The 21,775-nt window shown below is 40.3% G+C and overlaps 1 protein-coding gene across 1 annotated transcript in view; it reads left to right on the forward strand.

Annotated features, from left to right (window-relative positions):
* Window positions 1–3,740: 3,740 nt before the first annotated feature.
* LOC104070177 (F-box-like/WD repeat-containing protein TBL1X) overlaps window positions 3,741–21,775 on the forward strand; it is a gene marked incomplete at its 5' end in the record, with an annotated part of 36,614 nt that continues 18,579 nt past the window's right edge. The window contains 3 exons of the mRNA XM_009580990.1: window positions 3,741–3,920; window positions 6,678–6,927; window positions 13,595–13,727. Of these exons, the coding sequence (XP_009579285.1) occupies window positions 3,741–3,920; window positions 6,678–6,927; window positions 13,595–13,727 (563 nt within the window). The remainder of the gene's footprint in view (window positions 3,921–6,677; window positions 6,928–13,594; window positions 13,728–21,775) is intronic.

The raw sequence follows: 21,775 nt of genomic DNA on the forward strand, positions 1-21,775 counted from the left end.
ATTCTGTCATTTCATGGTCGCTAAGCCCATGTATTTACTGATTGCACATAGTTTGACAGTTTATGTTTTTCCATCTTTTTTTGAGGTAGAAAAAGCCTGGAAGCCATTCTCTCAAGTCTGCTGAAAGGTGCTGTTTAGGGCACTGGTCACGTCAACAGCACAAGCGACTATCCGGTTCACTGGTACAAAACCGGTTCAGTGTGTGGCCATGCTCTCTCTCCTTCTGCCCTTTGTGTTCATGTCTTTAACCTTAAAAGCTCATAGTCTCATTGCATGTGTCCTCAAAGAGTTTACTACATCAAGATTTCATTTACTGGTGCTATTTGAATAGAAGTTTTATGGAGTGATTACTACAGTCACCGAAATGACAGAATTTATGAGAAATAATGCATATGGACACAGATTTGCAACTTTCGTTCATTTCACTGCTACTACAGCATTTTGAGTTTGGGTCTATTGTAATTTCATGTCATCCCTCCCGCGTCCTTTCTTCAGATCCCCACTTGCAGAGCACCTTCTGTCCCTGCACTCGCTCCCAACTGCCTTGACAGCCTGCAGAGAGTCGCTGGAGGCGGGGGGGTGCTCGTGTCTTGGCTTTGCATTACCAAATGTGGTTTCATGAACTTCAGAAGGAGGGCTGAGTTAACATTTGTAACACAAGCTTACATTTAAAAAAACTTCCCTTTGTTTAATAGAAATCACCTTTTTGTAGATTGAACTACAGAGCTGCAACATTGCTATATAATTCAGTGTACTCACACTCAGAGCCCCAAAAAGAACTGATGTCATCTGGTAACTGTAAAAGCAAAGCTCGAGTGATATTTCAGCCTTATCAGAAACGTGACATGGGTACAGCTTCATTCAGGATTTTGTTAACTGTGTGTGTTACTTTTAAAACCAGTCTGCTTTCATATGAACCTTACATAAATGCTACGGTAGTACAAGAAATGCGGAGGTAATCAGCAGTCGCTCGGTGGTCTGGTTGAATTGTTTCTGTTGTGTTTGTTTTTCTTTTAACTACAATTGTATGGGAGGATTTTTCCAAGAGGGGTGAGGAACACAGTGTCCAGCAACACCCACTTAAGCAGTTTCATTCTGTTGATTTTCAATATTTGGATCTTATCAGATAAGATTTTAGGAAAGTTTGTTACAACTGCTGGAGATGTATGGGTGAGATTGCGCTTCGGTGACAAAGTAGCCAGGAGTTTTGTGTTTTGTCATCTAACAGGAACTTTGGTAATAGTTTCTTAGCATCGAGAGAAACAGTAAAATAACAAGATTAATTGCAATAACACAACTGGGTTTTGTGCTGAGGAGTTCCTTCTCTCACGTGCAGCCAGGTGAGATGTGTTGCTCTTTGGGGATGTGCCAACTCAGTACTGGACAAAGAGGTTAGCTGTGTACCACAGTCATCTGTCTGCTGGCACAGATGGGGCTTGATGTACGCCAGCAGCCAACTAAAAAGTCTGCAAGATACCAAATGCAATTACGAGACATACAAAGTCATAGTTAAAATTAAGCCTACTGTAGATCCCACAGTAATGATTTTCCGCTTTTTTACTTTTTCTATATATGTTTGTTGGTTGCCATTTTTACGCTATCCACCTTTTGATTGAATCAGAGGCCATTTACAATTTTCTGAGCTGCCGACTCACAAACTAGCTGGTGGCTTTTTTAGCAGTCAACTTCAGTGCTTCTGGACAACAGCTTAATTACCTCATTCTTCTCCATTCTTAAGTAGATTTGCTGATTTATCCATCATGCATTTTAAAGTCCATTCCTTTTCAATAAGGCATTGTTATTGTTGTTGTTGATTAATTTAAATACACATAAATATAAATTAAGTGCGATCTGATTCTCTAATTCTGGTTAGTTGCATGACATGTATTTATATACACAGAGAGATTTCAGTATTCGGTGATCAAGCCCTAGATCTCTCAGACACAGGCTGTGTATGCCTAGTGCTTGATTTCTTCCTCGCTGGGGTGCCCAATAACGTGCTTAGGTGTCCTACAAAACTAATAACAAGGGAAAAACGCTGCCCTGCAGATCTTACAGTCTATTTTGGATGCAGCAGGAGGTCCAGCAGCTCATAAACTAGACCAGGACATAAAGAGCAATACAGGATAAGAATTGGACCAGGGATTAGGTAAATGATACTGCAGTTTTTCAGGTGTTTTTTTGCTGTGCTTTAATTTTATGCCTTTTAATCCTATGTAAGTCTGCTCATAGGTGGACCTGCCACTTCCTAAAAAGTATCCAAAGCATCCCAAGCATCCCCCAAAACTGGGGGGGTGCCATGAAGGGAAGATAGGGTCAGGAAAGGAGAGGATAGAGGCTGTTACCAGGAAGAGGAGAGAAACAGTGGCAAAATGAAATGTGTAGGGGGAGAGAATCAAAGAGAAATACATACCTCGGTTTCAAACGTGGGAGGCATTCTGTTTCTCAGCTTGTTTTTGCTATCTATCTAAGATCATAATTGAGCTAGCTACAAAAAGGATCTTGAAAACAATTTGAGTGAGAGAGAGAAAGCATTACGGTGGAGCGAGCCCAAAATCCCGTCCTCCAGCCCACACACAATTGGACATTGCAGTGATATGGGGGAAATCCCTTAACGGACAAAACTATAAATGTAACTACTGTTGACAAGGGGAAGAGGCACAGCTATATTTAACGGAAGTATTTTCATTTGAGAGCTGCTTTCTTTTTCTTCTTTTTTTTTTTCCTTCTTTCTTGTCTAGTCGGTGGAGACTGCGAGGGCTCTTCCTGTTTGAGACAGTGCATGGGTGGTTTCCCCAAGGCTTTTAATGTTAGATTAATGCTCTGGAGACAGTGTGGTGATAAATGGGTTCCTACAGTTATATCTACATCCTGTTCCCCCTTCCCCCTCCCGCATCTGCCCCTGCGTACCGTCGCTCTGCAGCGCTCGCCTTCATACCCAGCAACAGTTTTCAGCAGCTTCAGCTAGCGTTTAAGGCACAGCTCTTTCTTTAAAATGTGCCCAGCAAAATTCTTTCATTTTCAGTGCTGTCACCTTCATTACCTCTTATTTCTAGGACAACGACAAAAATGAAACGGGGAAGAGAAAGACGTCTGGTTAAAGGACGGGCTGCCACACTGGCTTGTCATCTGCTGTTTGGCAGATCCCAATTAATTACTTTTGCTATTACTGTTCACTTTCAGAAAATAGGTTTATGGGAGCAGCCTTTCTGTTGTTTCACGTTCTAATGGCAATGCTCTGCACGTCATATTGTACTCAGCAATAAATGAGCAGAAGATTTGAAATCTCCTCCCTGGTAAAAGGGAATGGCTCCCCTGTGTCAGCTGCATCTATAGCTTGATTTTATACAACTTGTGCGCTGATAGGGATTTAAGTATTTATCTTCAGAAAACACCCACACTAAAATGCAGCAAGGGAAATGAAGATTGTAGGCACGTTTTTTAGCTGGACTTGCCGTTCTGGCAATTCCTATTTTTTTATGTGTTCGGTTTTGTTTTCAGTTAGTACAGTTCTCTGGTTATTTTTCTCTGCGCGCATTTCCATCTCTATACGGCTTCCCCTATACATGCAGGGGAGGGGGAAGGGCGGCGGCGGCAGCAGCGTGGTCAGGATGGCTCTGGTTAACCTCCTGGGCTCCATGCGGCCAGCCCGCGTCCTTCTGCCTATGCGGCAGCATCTCTCAGATCTCGGAGCAGAATTATTTTTAAACCGTGAAGGTGTATCTGGCTGGTGCATTTAGATTTCGTGTCATGGCTTCCTTTTCCTGCTCTCAGGTTTCTCCCACTCGGCCTTCACCTTCGGTATCGAGAGCCACATCAGCCAGTCCAACATCAACGGAACACTAGTGCCACCTGCCGCACTCATCTCCATCCTCCAGAAGGGGCTCCAGTATGTGGAGGCTGAGATCAGCATCAACGAAGTAAGTACCCCCGCCACCGCCGGCACTGCTCCCAACCGCTGACCGGCACGCTGGGGCTTGCGAAAGGACGTGTCCCGACAGCCCAGAGACGCAAGCCACCGTGCCGCAGTTTCCGTTGATCTGGTTTCATTTTGCTCCTCATACTTTGTTCCACCCCCAGCAGAGAGCTGAAAAGCTCAGAGATAGAAATGTGTTTCAATTTTTAGCTGTAGCATTGAGGCCTTCTTTGCGCTGCTTAAATGGATTTTATGGTGTTTCCACTACTCCAGTCAAATCCAGGGTGCATTCTCGCAGCAAACAAGAAAATGCATCTGTGTTTACAGTCTTGCATTTTCAGGGTCATAGCAAAATTTGGCAGGAAAAGCCTGCAACATAGGTTAAAACTTCACTCCCTGACACCTGCTAGCAGGCAGCACTGCTTGCAAGCTGTGAGAAGCCTGATCAGAAATCCACGGAGGTCACTGGAGAGATTCTCTCTGATTTCAGTGACTTTGGCTTAGATCATGTAAGACCAGGCATCATCCTCTCATGTACATGGCGAAACGGTTGTGTGTAAATTCTGACCCTGGCTGGGGCACTGGTGGTCTGAGGGGATTGTATGAGCAGGCACAGAGTGTCTCTGCTCTCCTTGAACTGCCAGGGGAAACAAAGAGGGGATGTGGGAAAAGCCAGCATTTTTGCCCTGCCAACCTTAAAGGCATGATGCTTCGAGAGGGAGTGAAGCATGACAGATAAGCAAGTACTGCATTACAAAATATTTACCATAGATATCGTAACTGACAGAGATCTGTAATAAATATTAATACATAAAAAGCTATTGCTTTTTTCTCTATAGCTGAATGTAGCATGGGAACAGCATGGGTGAGAACAAAGGAATATAAAATAGAGAAAAGGTTGTGTTGTTTGCAGTGTGTAGTTTGGAACAAAAACTCATTTGTTTTTGTCACTAACATTCTGTGTGGTTTTCTTTTTATGACTCGATACAGTGTTTAAGAGTTGTGTATGTGTCATTTTTTTAACTGGGGCAATGACATTTGACATTCATGCCAAGCTGCACTTTGATGCAGTTGTAATAACAAACCAGTGTTAGGAATCTGTCCCAATTTGCTGCTACTTAACATTTTGCCCTGTGCCTGAAATTGGAGCTACACAGTTAGAAATTTTCAGCCATGAATAGCACCTATTGGTTCAGGTCCTATGACAGCTGTAAGGGTCTGCTCCTGTGCATCCAGCTTCAGAATTGGCCTCAGTTGAGAGAATAATCTAAAAACATGCATGTTGTCACCATTAAGATTTATGTTGCTCTCATTGTGGTTTGATTCTGTTAAGTACATTACAGCAAAGCAAAGGCCGTTCTTGCTACGTCTGAACGCCAATAAGGGCTACATGTGTGCTTCTCTATGTGTTACTTCCTTATGCGTATTACTTAAGAGCAGTGAGTAATCAGTGAGTCTGTAAACTAATGTGTATAAAATTTAAGTATTGTTTGTGGTCTGTGAAAGGGCAGTCATGAAAATAGTCCAGTGAGCAGTTTTATAGTTAAAAATGTAAGATTCCAAAATCCATTGGCAAACATTTTTTTCATTGTGTAGCAAGGATTTGAGCCAGGATTCAAATAAATTTCGATAGAGACATTTACATAAAAAATGTTGAGGAGAAAGAGAGTTTATTTTTCTTCTCTAATGACTCTTTCCTCCTTTTTCTTCCCCATGAGGAAACAAATATGTATTATTCTAATATTGTAATTGTAAGGGGTAATTCAATGACTAGTCCAACAGAAGCACGCTAGTCAGCCAAACGGCTATTTTTCTTTATTAGTTATTGTTATCTATTGAAAATTACATTGTTTCCCAACTACTTCATCTATCCATATCCTAATCTTATCTGCTACTCGTCAAACACAAAACTTTCACTGCTGGGTCTTGATTATTTCAAAGAATTAAAGGGAGTTTGCAGAAGCTCAGTAAAATGGCACTCAGTAAAGGCTACTAAAACCTTTTTCGTATATTTAAGATAATAGGAAAGTGAAAGTGAAGCAAAGCTGAGTAGATGCAGCAGTTGTTGACCTGAGTCTATATTAAGTCTTAAAACACAGCCCTTAAAGGTTAACTCAATTGGTTATTAAACCTGAAGCCTAATTTACAGAAATCAAAATGAAAGCCATAACTATTATGAATAAAACTAGCGGAATAAAGGAAGAATAATGGTAAAGCACTCCTGTACAATCAGCTACAACTGGTGGTGCTGGGCTGATGAACACCATGTAAGAAGCCACTGAAGTTGTGCATATATCCTGTTTTGGCTGAGGTTCATTATTCATCAGCTGCTTCCATTCCTATGCCCCTGCAAGTGCAGGGAAACAAACAATTCAACCAAAGTCTGTCTGCCTTCGTCATGGTTTTATCCATGACTCTTTTTTTCCAAATACAAAACAAAGAGAAACTTTCTGCCATCAGTCAGACTTTTTTTTGCCACAGCGTAATTTTTTTTTCATCTGCATAGAGTGTATATGCCTGAATTTTCTATAAAATTCCAATAAATGACTTATTCACCAAACAGATTTCAAAGTGGAACATGAGTACCACCATCATGGACCTGAGAGAGAGACGGTCCATAGTAACGTGGCGCTGGTGGTTAAGTCAAAGAGCAGTATCTTCACACGACCTAGTTTTGTTTCTTTATATCATTACCTCTTTGCTGACCTCGATGGTGAAGATCCTAAACTTGCAGTTTCACTTCTGCTCGTTTTCCCTGCAGGATGGTACAGTATTTGACGGCAGGCCAATAGAATCACTGTCTCTGATAGACGCGGTGATGCCTGATGTTGTTCAGACCCGGCAGCAAGCATTCAGAGAGAAACTAGCTCAGCAACAAGCCAGTGCAGCGGCGGCAGCGGCAGCAACGGCAGCAACAGCGGGAGCAACGACGACTGCTGTTTCCCAGCAGAACACACCAAAGAACGGAGAAGCCACTGTGAATGGAGAGGAGAATGGGGCACATGCAATAAGTAAGCCAACCCATGCAGCTGCTTACTGGGCTTTGCTACTGGGCAATTTGAATTTCAATAATATTCTTGTACTTACTTACTGTCTGCAAGGCAGTAGAACTCAGGGGGATCATTTTAGGAGGGCAGGGTATTTCTAGAAAGGCTGCTGAGTAAAAATCATGTTTCACGTCACAGTGCTGTGTTTTACTGGTATCCTCTCAGAATCTAAAAACTTCAGATATCTTCAGAATTGGAAGTTGAAGACAGTATCAAGAAGTGGAGCTGTATGCTCTCTCCTTGGAGTAGGCTACCCAGACTTCATTAATATTATCAGCTTTATAGGTGCTTTTAGATATTTGAGAGAAGTTGGGACAAGGTGTAGCCACAGTTGGTCATTTTGGCCAGGCTAGGAGGGAGGTGGGTTGAGAGGTTGGGACCTACAAGCCATATCTGTGTAAATGAAGCATGGCCAGAGCGTAGCCTTGAGCACTAACTATCCTATGATCATCCATAGCCTTTTTGATAGTCCTTGGCACAGTTTAGCCTATACCAGCTATCCATTCTTGTACAGCACGGCCAAGCACGGGATCATCCATAGCCTTATTGGCATGGTCCTTGGCCCAGTTTGGACTATACCAGCTATCCATTCTTGAACAGCATTGCCAAGCACAGGATAGGGAGTCGCATGTGCCAAGGACCGTTCCCAGCAGACAGCTTGGATGCAGCCAACCTGTCTTGAAGGCACAGAGGAAAGAGTTCCTTGCTTTTTTATTTAATAGCACATGCTTAGTCATACAGTCCACTGCCGATAATCTAATTGAAGGTCCTACCTTCCCGAGATTTCCTTAGTCTGTGGGAACAATCAGTTCTCAAGAGCTCTGAATTTACCTTTGTTTATTGGTGACGGCGGGAGACTGCACTCGTATCTTAGACATCTAAAGTCAGACATAAAAAACAAGGAGTGGACATACCTGCTTGTGTAACTAGATCTTGATGACTGTGCTAACGTTGTGGGGCAGATATGATTAATAGTTTTGGTTTCTGCGTGCGAGCCATATTAGGGCACTGGCTAACTTCTGAAATGAGATCTTAATGCCTGATTGCCTTCCGAGGAAATTCTAGAGGAACGTGCATGGCAGGTTTTGTAGGAAGCCCCAACAGCTCTTTGGCTTAGACAAGTAACAGGTCAGGACTGTAGTCATGTAACAGATTTTATTTGTTCTGCAGTGTAGATACCTTTATCAGTCTCCATCTTCTCTTTGATCTGAATAGATTCCTCTGTGGGTCAGTGAGAAAAATGCTTTCAAACCAGGTTTTTCTTCAGAGAATTCCAGTTAGATGGGATGGTTTCCCCCAATAAAATTGCAATGATTTAAATTACATTTTTCATTTGATAAAGCAATTGTAAAAAAGTTCTGAAAAATTTGACAATATTAATCTGTTTTTAGACTATGGATTGCTTATGTTTTACTTCCAACTGACCCTTTGTTTTGAAATTGAAATTATTTCATATGTGAAGGGGGGCAAACAGAAATGAAAGCACTTTTAAATGTATCAATCGCTGACATTTTGTTCATTGACACTTTCCTTCAGCTGATTTGTGAAAATTTTGGGGGAATGTCTTCCTGTCTCAGGACCAAAAAAACCAAATTCTTAAGGTAGAAAACTGGTCATCGGTTCATCACTGATACAGAACCACTCAGACTTAGTTCCTTCTGATCTGAAGAAACACATATACTATTGTATTAATAAAAGGAAAGCCTTGCAGATCAGTTCAGATGTATGACCACGCTCTAAGCCTTGATTTCTCAGATCTGCCATTTTGTTATTAAAAAATAATAATTCTCACAGCGATTTTTAATAGAAGGATTTTCACGAACAATTGCAGACCTTTCTTGGAGTGTTGAGGAGAAGTCCTGTATGACTTAATATCATCTAATAGCGCTGTCTGGAGCAGGATGCAAGAACATGACACTGTGTTGTCCAGTAAAATTTCACGGAAGTAGGATACACGTCAACCAATGAGATACTCCACCAGACAGCAAATTTCAAAGCATTACTGTGGCTAAGCAGCCTACCAGGCAGACAAGTTAACTGAGCGGTGGCAATGGGAAGACAGAAAGTCCTCAAGGAGTAGGTGGCCAGCTGGCGTGTGTTGTTAGCAGCTGCTGTTGTGCTGTTGGTCGTCCTGGGTGAAGAGGTGACCCCGGCAATTTAAGGAGAAGGAGGCTTTGGAGAGAAGCTGCTGAGAAATCCAGGGACAGCCGACTCTGATCAGTGTGCCTCCCTCGCCTTGGGAGGACTATAACCTTTCTGTCTGAGGTATTCGGAGGCTATCAGCGAGGTGGTGTAGCACAATTGCAGATGAGGATTATACATGGGAGATGCACACAGAACTGCAAAACTGGCATTCTCGCCCATGAACAGACCTGTTTAAATAAACTCCAAGAGGTCTGCCTCCATAATTATCAGAAACCACTAGAAATAAAAACTAACAAATCTAGCTCACAATTTACTGCATGGGTCTGATTAACACTCTTACAATTGTATTTCCCTCTGTTGTGGTAAAGTTAGAATACAGGTACGTTAATGAGAATAACAAAAGGGTCATACCCTTTGTTTTCATTGCTTATGCAGGGCAAACTATATCCAGCCCTACCTTTTCCCTTACCACCACGTTCAGAGAGTCTGTTTAGTCTAGGATAGATTAGGACGAAAAATCTGGCAAGAGCTTAGCTTAGGACAAGAGGTTCAGGTAGGACTGGACAAAAGTTTAGGATAGGATGTAAAATGGCTTAGATAAGGACAAAAGGTTTAGGATGGATAGGACAAAAGTTTAGGATAGGATGTAAGATGCGTAAGGTCAAAGCTGGGAGGCCTACTGGGTAGAAAAGACTGCTGATACAAAAGGTGTGAGAAACTTCCTAAATCTTCTTTTTCAATGTTGTTGGATTCCACAGAACTGGCATACACTGGGATGGGTTTGGATAGTGTGCTAGCCCTTAGTCATAACCTGGAAGTCACCCATATATCAACCTGTCATAAAAAGGTGGGATGGGGGAAGCTGGTGAAAGAGATGTCTTTGGGAAGTTACCTAGTTCGCATTTATTCTGACATGGAGTTCTCCCTGACACTATAAGTCTTCCCAAAAAAGCGTTAATATATTTAATATAATATGCTATATTTTCGTATGTGGTGTTATCAGTACAGTATGATAGGGTGATTTGATTTAAGAAAGGGAAGAGACAGAACAAAATCGAACAACAGCAACAGTTTGAGGTGCAGATTCAAATACTAAATAGATAAAATCGCTGCCTTCTCTTGCTGCTTCCTGAGTAATGTTTTCAGCTTTGAGTCACTTTAAAAATTAGTAGATAAAAAAAAAATGGGCATGTAGAAATGGAGCCAAACTTTGGGTTGTTTCCCAATTTCTTTATTGTAACTACAGCCGTAAAGAACAACTTCAGTGAAAGGCCTGTCAAAGATTTAAGTAAAAAACCACATTTCCTGAGAAAAGACAGGATTAGCACTGGTAAGATCTTAAAAATACATCTTTTTTAATTTGGAGGAAATAGAGAGTTAATATTACTCACTGGTATGTTAGAATTTTTTTTTTTTAAAAAAACTTAATCATAATAGTTTGGGGGAGTATGAATTTTAATTTCCAGTGATTTGGGATTTTTGATATGTTTGAGGAAAAAAGTTAGAATAATATAGCTTAGACTTAACCGAAGATCCTCTGGCCTTAGAGAATGGTTTGTGTTAACATTTGGGCAGAGTCCTCCACTGTGTGACCTGCAGACTTAAGTTTATCACCTGTGAGGGTCTGTTGCACTTGGTAGAACTGCCCTCCCTTTCAGAGACCCCCTCAGAGGCATTCTTTGGGCAAATGAGGTCTTAACTGAGAGCTTTCTGCTCTGAAGATACTTTAAAAAAAAAGAAGCCTGTTCTTGATTGTTACTGCATCTTACTTACCTATTTATTCTCGTTCCCCATGCACACATTGTAGCTGCATCCATAAGAAAGCCCAATTTTCAGATGAGACCAGGGCTCACAAGAGCTCATGCTGTGTAAGGAGCTCAGCACTCTTACGAGGGTGCCGTCTTGTGCTCAGGGGTTTCTGCAGTTTTTTGTTGCTATCATAATCGTATCCATTTTACATTGCTAGTGTCTATCTGAATCTGAGAAGAGCCTGAAGCAGTATCGCGGAAGCATGAACTGTCCTGTTTGTTCAATGGGGCATTTTAAGTTTTGTGCTTAACAGTAACACTCTAAATATGAATGTTCCTGACTACTGATGAAAATAGAAAGAAAACACATATAATGTGAACATTTGCAAGAATTTTCATTTCTGAAAGAATCCTCATCTTTCCCTCCCTTTTCTCCTGAACCACCAAAGCTGTAATGTCAAAATCATTACTGGTAAAACAATAGAAAATAATTCTGCAGGTATTTCATTGCTCCCAGAGGCCAGTCAGTCTTGCATGTACTGATGCAGGTATCAGCCGATCAAGGTTTCTTTTTCACAGCATGACTGTTTGTGGGTTTTTTCACAGCAGTTAATAACATTCAAAGTGTATATCTAGGTTCCTCCGTCTGTCCATGTACAAACGAAAAATATTTCTAAGTATCAGATGGCCTTGCTCTGATAGCACTTCGTAACTCTGGGACCTTAGAGTAATGCTGCTTCCAAGCTGTCATTTGGCTTTATTCAAGAGTGAAAAGCAGCTCTGCCTTTAGAGCCAGGCAGATAACAGTAGGATCGTATGTGGTAGGAGTGGCTTCTCATTTAAATTTTTCAAATTAAAGCACTTGAAATATCTTACTTCTTGATTTACCCCCAGCTTCCAACTCACACTGTGAACAGGACACAGATGAATGCGTAGCCATTACCATGCTGCTGTTTTTCTCATGAAAATATGCTTTAAACCTGGTGATTCTGTGCTGTGCTGAGAAATAGAAGGTTGCGAATTCTTATATTCTGGTGGGTTTTAATAGTGCTTTGCTCTTCATTGCCCTGATTGCTCAGAATATCATATCAAAGTTGCCAGCTGCTAGTGTCAGGCTAAATCTCGAGTTCTAGTATATCTTGACAGTATTAATTTTAGTAGTTACACACATAGAGAATTATCAAGAACAATGCTTAACATAGGGGCTCAGCATAGGTGTAGATTTTACAAATAGGCATTTGTAATATGTTTAGTTTTACGCAACAAATCCATAGGTAATAAGTGTAGTTAAAAATACAGGTATTTTGAATTAGAAATGGGAGCTGTGAAACTACTGTTAGTTGTTTTCTAATTTTGATACTGAGTGCTATGCAACTCATGGAATTACACGTGAATTACATTCCATTCCATTCCATTCCATCTATGGCGTAGCTATGGCACAGGCATAGTTTATAGGCTACCTAACAAAACAGGCAATGAGAAGTGCTAGTTGTGTGACTCAGCATAAATTAGGCAGAGCAAAACAGGGTATTTGAAAGCCTGGGTGAAGGTAGAAATCTGGAGATCTTCCTTCCAATGGCAGTTGTGCAATGTCACAGTCTGTTTTGCCAGTTGATGGGCAATAGCTCAGCAGAGCTTGAGTATCGGGACAGATGGCTGATTTTAAATGCCATAAATATGTGGCAATAAAGGAGCATAATTATTCCACTTGCGAATCTATGGATCTCCCTATCTGATTAAAGAATGACTAACTAAAAGACTTAACCCAGAATGAGAACTTGGATTTTGATCAACCAGAGCAGATCAGCTGGCCAAGACATTGATTAGATAACACGAGACTGCCTTTCCCCCAGCCTGCCAGCTATCCGCTCTTGGATGTGCTTTCTGCGAAATGGGCCACATGTCTGTGTGTGACATCTGCTGTCTGCTATTTCAGTGTGTTACCTGTCCTTGGTTGGTGTCTTGTTCACAGAGGATAATAATCTTGTGTTGCTGCCAGGAAGTGTAGTTTGAGCTGAATGAGGAAGATTTATACTGAAGCAATGCAAATCTCGAGTGAAAACATTGTTCATGATGCAAATTGGAATGAATTGCTGCCACTAAGAGAAATTCATCATTTAAAATTCACTTTTTTTCCTTAAGGAAAGAGCTTTATAAAAACAAAGTTACTTAGACTGCAGTCTAAAGAACCCCAGAATTACAGCATGCAGGTTAAGTATATCTATACCTCAGTTGGTACCTTTGCATATATTATGATATACTTGAGAAGGCGATCACTCACCGTTTCACTGCCATGCTCAGGGAATGAGGCCCTTACTCGGTATATTCTTCATCTGTGAGTAGCACACATATTACTTACAGGACACTGTGTAAGAAAATGTATGTGCTGTATGTTACTTTTTTAAAATAACAGCATAAAGCTTTTCTCAAATGTGGCAATCTGCTATTTTAATAGATCTGTAAGTCATTTTTAATGAAGCCAGCTTCAAAAAAAACTATATTGAAATAAATGCTAGCTACTTTATGAAGAAAAGCTACGTGCATTTATACAAAATATTTTAGTAAGGCTCTACATTTTCAGGAAATATCATAAATTTGAATCATCATAGGGAAGAAAATAGAGTAATATGGTCAGTGACACAACACAGAATATTATTTATAGTGTATACGTTGCTGTAAGCTTTAGGCTGACCTAACAGCATCTTGCAAACTACTTATTCTGATACATTTCCTTACAGATAATCATTCAAAGCCAATGGAAATTGACGGGGATGTTGAAATTCCTCCTAACAAAGCAACAGTCCTTCGGGGCCATGAATCAGAGGTGTTCATCTGTGCCTGGAACCCTGTCAGTGACCTGTTAGCATCTGGGTAAGACCACGACTGATACCAGCTGCTGCAATTAGAGTGTATTTGGAGATGCAAGAACTTGCGAGTGTACACTACAGATGAATGAGAATTCTTTTCACTGATTTTTCAGCCTGCAACTGTTTTTTTCAGCAGCACTGCACCTATGTAGGAGTTAAGTAATTATAAGGTGACGCAGAATATGAAGCATTTGCACGTTTAAGATGTGCACTCTGTGGCCCTGAATACACCTAAATTTTTTTAAAGGTTTTTAAAATAACTATGGATAATTCTCAGACTATTTGAAGTTCATGTAATCTACTTCTGCTCTTAGTTAATGGTTCACATTGGGGTCTCAGAAAGTCTTTGGCATCCGTGTTTTCTTTTTAAAAGTATGGAGACTCTAAAAGAGTTCTCTGTGGTGATGTTTGCATTGGCGTGGTGCAGCACAATTAGGAACAGATCTGTAAAGCAGATACGAGGACCTTGTGTCACCACTGTTTGTACTGTGGGGCGGGAGCTTCAGGCTGGACCTAGTTTTGTCCGATGAGCTGATCTTGACGGCATGTTTTGGTTTATTGTCATTGGAAAGGAGTGTAGTCCAGGACTGCTCAGCGATGACAACCAAAGCATGGTAAGTGGGACAATCAGGAGATTGACTTCTTACAAAAAGTGCTTTTGATCCAAACAAAAATGCTAATGTAAACATACCCCAAGAGCTATATTCAGACACTGTTGGAATCTGTGTTTGTTCATGCTTAAAGTTAAACCTTAAAATGAAGGCTGAATTTAAGTAGTCTAACTGGGAATGTGGAGGAAAGCTGATAGAAGTTAGAGGAGAGAAGTGGGTCTTCATCACTTAAGGTTACCTGACAGTATCAACACGTTTATTACACGGAAGAGGAAAGTCCTTATTTTATTTCCAGCTTTTTGCATGATCATCAGAATAGTCGTCTTATGAGATCTTTGTTGACTTAATACATGAAAACAAGGAAAAGTGCAAATGGGACAGAATAAATAGGAAAAATAAAAGTCATTAACAGAAATAAATATCAGGTTGGATAAACCGCACAGGATCTGTCAGAGAGTGAAGACGGCAGTTTCCAAAGAATAACATCAGACAACAAACTTCTAGAAAACTGAATCCTTCTGAATACACTTTGTTTCTGGAATGCCCAGACCTGGTAGTACTTTTAGCATCTGTAGCACTAGGTATCTTCATTTATTAATTTTAAATGGGTATAGCAGTAGAATTTGTAAAAGCTGCATGTAGGATTTTGGATGAAAAACTTTGGTTTTCAGCTCTTTTTTCCGTAGGTTCAGTGGGTCTTCTGGTTTGTGATAGGGTCACTGAGTGATGCCATGGTAGAGACGAGCAGTAATAGCAGCCACAGTCCTATGCCATGCGTTTGCTGTGTTTTCTGCTAACTGTATTCCTCTACCCACTCAGTTTTCTAGTGTCTCAGGCAATATTGCTTGGCAGTATTACTTATCCCTAGCAAATAATTATTATTAAGAAGGGAAGACCTGAACATTAAGATCAGTCACCAGTTAAAATAGGCAAGCATAAAACAGTTACTTCACACAAATTGTCCTCTTCCTGGCATACAGTTGAGTGAACCATAAAAAGAGATTTATTTAATGTATAAATAAATAAAAATCAGGATTGACAAATGTGGAAGAACTGTAGCATATGATATTCCTTAATTGTCCCAGCCCAAACCTGAGAGGATGTTTCAAGGAAAAAAAAAAGAATCAAGGGAAGGCAAGGAATCTGTGATGTTCATGAAATGTTATTGCCTACAGAGAAATTTGTAAATCAGCATCAAATGATACTGAATGAACATGCTCCTGTACTACTACTCCTTTAACTTTTCCATGTATGCCTAAATGCTTTGACTACCCGTAAATGTTAAATTGTGACTAATGGTGAAGAAAACCTCAAAAACTAAGAAGAATGTAGTTAACCTCATTAAATTGTTTTCATGGTTGTTTCTTATTAAAGATGAAAATCTAGAGAAGGTTTCATAAAATCTGGAAGAGCTTTCCTATAGTGGGGGCAAATTTAATTAGAATTCCATGGGCTGTCTTGAGATCAACAGCTCGCAAGTACTTTATTTAGAATCATTCAAATGAAGAGATTGTATTTGTTGATACAATAGATGTCCTTTAGCCCTGTCATCCTAAACAATATACTTTTTAATAGTAAACTTCTCCATTATGTTATTTGCTTGAATTATATGGAGAACAGTCTTCAGGTGATCAGTTAGCACACCCACATTATTATCTAAAGGAAAATTGGTGGGGAGAAAGGATACCATACAGAATTATTCTTTAGGGACACCTGGTGGCACCTGAGATGAAGCGAAGAAATCTGCTTTATTCTGGAGAATATCTGCACAGCTGAAATTAGGCATCTACTCAAGTGTTCTGTCCCTCTGCAGGTACCTACATCTCTCAACTCATTACATAGGGAGTTAAGACTCCTAAGTATAGGTGCTCAGACCTCAGCTGTTGGCTTTTGCATTGGTAACTTCTTGCTGGTATCTGACTCGCCTCTCTGCCAGTGCTTGCCATACTGTACTGCTTCCCTAGGATCTGTGGTTCTGGTGTGCACAGTTTAAATTGTGGACCATTTAATAAACCAGAGTATGTACTGCAGTGATGGAGGAGCCAGCGGGTGTTTCACTTTGCTGCAGGGTGCTAAGGACTGGTAGATGGATCCCTGGGACAGCGATACCGTACACAGCTTCAGGTAAACCTGGAGGATGATAATCAGAAGCATTAGTGAGATGTCTAAAGTAGAGGAGTACCCTCTCACTATCCCTTCAATTAAGCTTTACCCTTCAGTGTAATAGGTCTTTATTAATAAGCTTTGCTACTGATTTTGGAAGCACATAAATACACACGTGGCTAGAAAGTACGGTCAGGTGCTGTGCATCAAGCAGACTAATGGCAATGCAACGAAAACGCAAATAATTTAGATTGATGTGCATCTTGATCAGCTTTTAGCCTGCTCATAAGAAACAAAGTATGTGATGCAGTTAGCCTTCAGGTAATGCAGCAGTGAGTGCCTGATGAAGCTTACATGACTGAAATGGCATAGAATGCACAGAAAAAAATTAAACTGAAGGAAGAGAGCTGATTGTCTGATTATGCCATTGCACAAAGAAGCGTTTGAGATGTCTGGTATAATAATAGTGCAAGCTATCATCTACAGGTAAACTATGTATTACAGCACCAATTAAACAAGGGGGAGAAATTCCCCGAAATCTACATATGCTGCAGTTATTTGTCCTTTACAAAGTAGTGCTTCAAAAAAAGAAAACTGCAGTTAGTCTGATGTGCAAACACCGAATTTTTAGATTCTATAATAGCCTTATTGTGCTGCCCAGTCCGTAGTTTTCTTCTGTTTTCCCATCTGCCTGATTGTACCCATCTGTTGTCTTCTTAAAAACCTAACTATTAAATAAGGGAAATAACACATTTGTTCTTTTTATACAGTGCCTAGCACAATCGAATCTCAATTCATGGCAAAGTATTTTCTTCGAGCCTTGTTATACAAGCAACAAATTTTTCTAACAATTAGCGGCAGTTTAGACAGCAACCTGATGTGATCTTCAAAGCACTAAAAGAATAATGCAGGTTCACGACCTAATCTGAGGCAAGCTGTGTAAGGGGATTTGTTTGCAGAATGAATTACCCGAAACTAGAGCATTGGTTTCCAGATTTAGTGAGTATCCCACTGATAGAAAGGGATTTTGATATTTGATGTCCCCTCTATATAATTGCAATGACTTTTTAGGGTGTGAAGGCTAGCGCAGGAATATGTACTCTCTGGACTTTGCAAAGGGCTATTTTTAAAAAAAACCAATGGAGACAGGAATTTCTCTGATCAAATAGCCAGGAAAAAATATATTCTGCAGCTGTTCTTCCTCCTCCACCACACCCATAACCCTTAAAGTGGAGGATTGAGGAGGCTAGAGATATCAGTAAAGGCTTTCAAAGGCACGACTGTCACCAGATGCTTATGAGAAGAATGCTTAGATGTTATGAACGGAAGCATTATAATAGTACAGTAAAGTGAATACATACAGCCATGTAAGAGGATTAATTACCCTTTATGAAGGAAATTGCATATATTGTTTTGGACAGGTAAAAAAAAAAAGTAGGTTCTTGGCCAAATGTGAAGATTTGGCCATTCCTGGCCATAATTCCAATTTTGCTCTTAAAATCCAATTGTCCTCCTCTTCAAAGACTGATTTCTTCCATGAGATATCTTTCAATATCTAAGTTTTAATTTTATGGCGCATGTAAATTATTACAGATGGTTATGTTCCCTGGGTAGTGCAGAAACCCATTACAGCTACAACCACATTAGTAAACTAACCATGCCTGGGAATATTCCTGGGCACTGAGGCCAACTGGCACAGAATGGCCAGTATCTGTGCTAGCAAACTGTCCTGGCTGCCAAACAAACTGCACATTGGGAATTGTCCCTGGACCGTTGTAACCATCAAGCCATGCCCAGGAGTTATACAGAGAGAATGTCAGGGCCCCAAGCAAGAGTGCTAATTAAAACAGGCCAGAGTCTGGCCAGGGAGTAACCTATCTAGTTTGCTAGCACAGGTGATCATGGACTAGTGACCCAAAATGTTCCTGAACATGCTTGAATTTCCCAGTATGGAAGTATACCTGCGAATGTCAAGGTTGCCGGACCCTTGAACTCCAAAAGCTTTGCTAGTTGAATTTCAGATGCTCTGTCTGCACGTTCAGCTGCAGCTTCCAAGAGTGTGCTCTGTTCTGTTACATCCAGCCATGTCCTTCAAGTAATTCTCACAGCCGTGAAGCAGAGGGACCTGGCCTCATTCCCAAAACCCAGCAGTAGGTTTCTTTGCTTATCTTTGCTGATCTACACTAGCCTCTTTCACACAGGGGAACTTTGTCTCTTGCAGAGTGCTTTGTGCACCTTTGGTCTCCCTAGTCAGCAAAATAATTAGCCATAAAAGCTGTTGTCTGAGATCTTTCAGTTATGTCTGTCTCTCTCAGAAGCAAGACAGGATGTTTCTAGGCCATCATCTGTCATCATCTCGGGGTTTTATATAATGCTTTGAGTTATTGTATTCCTCATATCAGAGGTTTAGGATCCATTGTGAATTACCTTTCTGAATAATCCTTTTGAATTACCAGGTTGAGGAGGTTGATTTCACCTTCCCAGACAGTGCCAGGTGTTAATTCTGCTAATTGTAAGTGCTTATTCATTAGCAAGTGACTTTATTGGGGCCAGTTTCCTCATTGCATCAAATCCATTAACACAAAGCGGTCAGCTGTTAGGTGAGGTCTATTTGAATAACCTGATGCAGGGAGCAGTGTTGTAGAATTGGTAGGACAGACCTCTCCTTCTGGATACTTCTGAGGCACTTCCCTCTACTGACTGCCTAGGAAATGTAGGTGCTTACTTTAAAAGACCTGCTCTATTAAGGAAAAGTTAGGTATGTAAATTATGAGGAGGAGTTTCCTTCCCTTTTGCTTTTAGTAATCTCTTTTAAAATAAAATAATAGAAAGTCTAACCTGTTTGAACCAGAATTGTTAAATACAGATTAGCAATATTGCATATCAAAGTAACAGTGATTATAAGACTTGCAGCTGAAGATTAGAAATACCAAGGTTCAACAACCATCTTGCAAATTTCTTTACCCAGCTGCAGCTGTTTTAACCTCTCTGCTGACAGTTACGGCATGGGGATTTTATATGTCACAAATAAAATTCTGCAAACATTTGTCCACCTTGATTCATGATTATACCGGGGCTGGAGAGCATGAAATAAAATTTTTTCAGAACTAAGCCTTCCTAAAATTTGGCAGTACTCTACCATAGTGCAGAACACTATACCTATTACTCAAGTGTTCATGACTTGCATGTTGGAATGAGCTGCTTTATCATGCAGATAGAAATGCTTCTGAGGGCTAAGGAGATTAAATATCTTTCTGAATTGTGCTTGAACTATGGTCCTCTAATAAGGCAAGGTTCACTGAATCATTCAACAGAAATCAGAATACTTTCCAGAGCAGAGAATACTCTTCTTTTTTTTCCCAGCAACAAAAGGGAAGACACACAAATACCCCTGCCACACACTGGTAGGCTTATAAAGCCTCTCTGCAGGGACACATAATAGCTTATGTAGCCTTGGGAAGAAGAAAATGGAAAAACAAAATTAAAATACTGGAAAATAAGATTGCCCAAGCATCGCCAGAAAACTGACTAAATAAAACTGTTGAAAAACAAAACATAACCCTTTTAGAACTAGCAAATAGGATATCGTGTTTCATAGCCAAGTGGCTGAGTACTTTATTCACAGGGTCCAATAACAAACTGAATTACTACAATGAGGGCAAGACTGGCCCGGAGTCCTATATAGTGGAGAAGCCAGCACTGAAGAAATTTCCTACTTAGCATGTTAACCAATAACCCAAGCCTATGAAAGACTTATGTTCCCATTATTGTAAATTATCACAACTAAAAATGTTCCTTAACTTCTGAACGTCATGGTTAACTTCATTAATTTTCTAGCCAACATGTGCAAAATTGTTGTTCGGTTTTCCAGACCTCTGAAGAAATAAGGAGTTATATTACAGTCACAGCTCTGTATGGTGGCAAAAATTATCCTTATTCGAATTATTTCTTAATCACTAAAGTGAAAGATTTGTGCCAAAAATTAAAGAATGGCTGTACAGCAGTAGCTTGTGCTTAGGCTGGCAAAGCCTTGACCAGCCATCACATCTCAGCTTGACACAAAGGGTTCAGAGGAGATGGGGGCACATTCCCCAGGCGTGCCATGACCCAGCAGAGCTCACAGCCGCTGATACAGGCAGAAAGGTTTTTGCTTTTACAGTTGAACTGTTGTTCATGTAAAATTTGGCTAAATTATTGGTAAAATAATACACAAAGATCAATCAAGTTTGATACTTGGTTGGTCAATATTTGCACTCAAAGATGTGTGAAGTGTTTAAAATTTGCCCAGTACTTTCAGTATAAATAATTAAAATGTTTTATAAGTAGACCAGAAGAAAATCTAATATTCCCTTGTGATGGATTTCCTTTTCAGTAAAACATGGCTTATCAAAGCAAAAATGGATCTTTGGTTTTTTAGTCTTCGAAAAAAGACTTTTCTCTTTGTTAGTGTGTAGGAAAAGAAGCTTTAGTCATTACTTTAAAAAAAGGAAAAGCATCAGGTATATTGACAATGAAATTTCATCTTGATTGTATGAATGCTTGGAAATACAAGAGAGATCCTAATTCTGCTCCAAGATTCTACTTACTGCATGTAAATGAAAATCACCCTCAGGACAAAACAAGCAATCCAGGGTACTTCGATTGTTTTGGTGGTGGTTGTTATTGATTGTTTAAAGAAAAAGGGGGGGAGGGCAAGCGAGAGACAAATCCCAATAAACTGGGAAGTGTAATATCTTCCACCCCGTTGCAAATTGATTTCTGCCCGCGGAGACATTTTTCATTTGAAGAAAGATTTATACAAAGTGAAAATAAATGTATTATTTACTAGCGGATTATGATAAACTCTTCACTTCCTCCTCACAACTTCTTCTAGACAAAATCAGGGTTCAGTCTGCAATAAAAACATCTCTCTAGAAAATATTCAGTCTATAAAATAGATAAAAATCCTGATACAGTCTCTGTCTTGCTGGCTGTCTCTCACCAAGAAAAAACACTCTATTATGTCAGTAGTTATTTTGCCACTTTTTCGGACTATGTGAGCTAAGCAGCCAAGCTACAGACAGCAAAGGACACTGTAGACAAGACAAAATGAATTTAAATTACCTTTCTGCTTTCCTAATCTTTAGGTTCTGTGGCTTGATTTAATGCCGAGAGGCTGTTTTGCAAACAGCTTCTGTCAGAGGCTGTGTTCTGGTCTGTCCTGAAGAGAAGGACCTTATGAAAAGGCCATGGACAAATTAAAGGCAGCCTTACGTTCACCTCCTGCTCCTGCAGCAGCTGTCAGAGGCACCCAGGCAGGACCAGGGAGCCGGCACCGCAGCACCTTTGTCACGCTGCT

The sequence above is a fragment of the Fulmarus glacialis genome, unplaced genomic scaffold (genome assembly GCF_000690835.1).
Source record: "Fulmarus glacialis isolate BGI_N327 unplaced genomic scaffold, ASM69083v1 scaffold6477, whole genome shotgun sequence".
Taxonomy (NCBI): Eukaryota; Metazoa; Chordata; class Aves; order Procellariiformes; family Procellariidae; genus Fulmarus; species Fulmarus glacialis.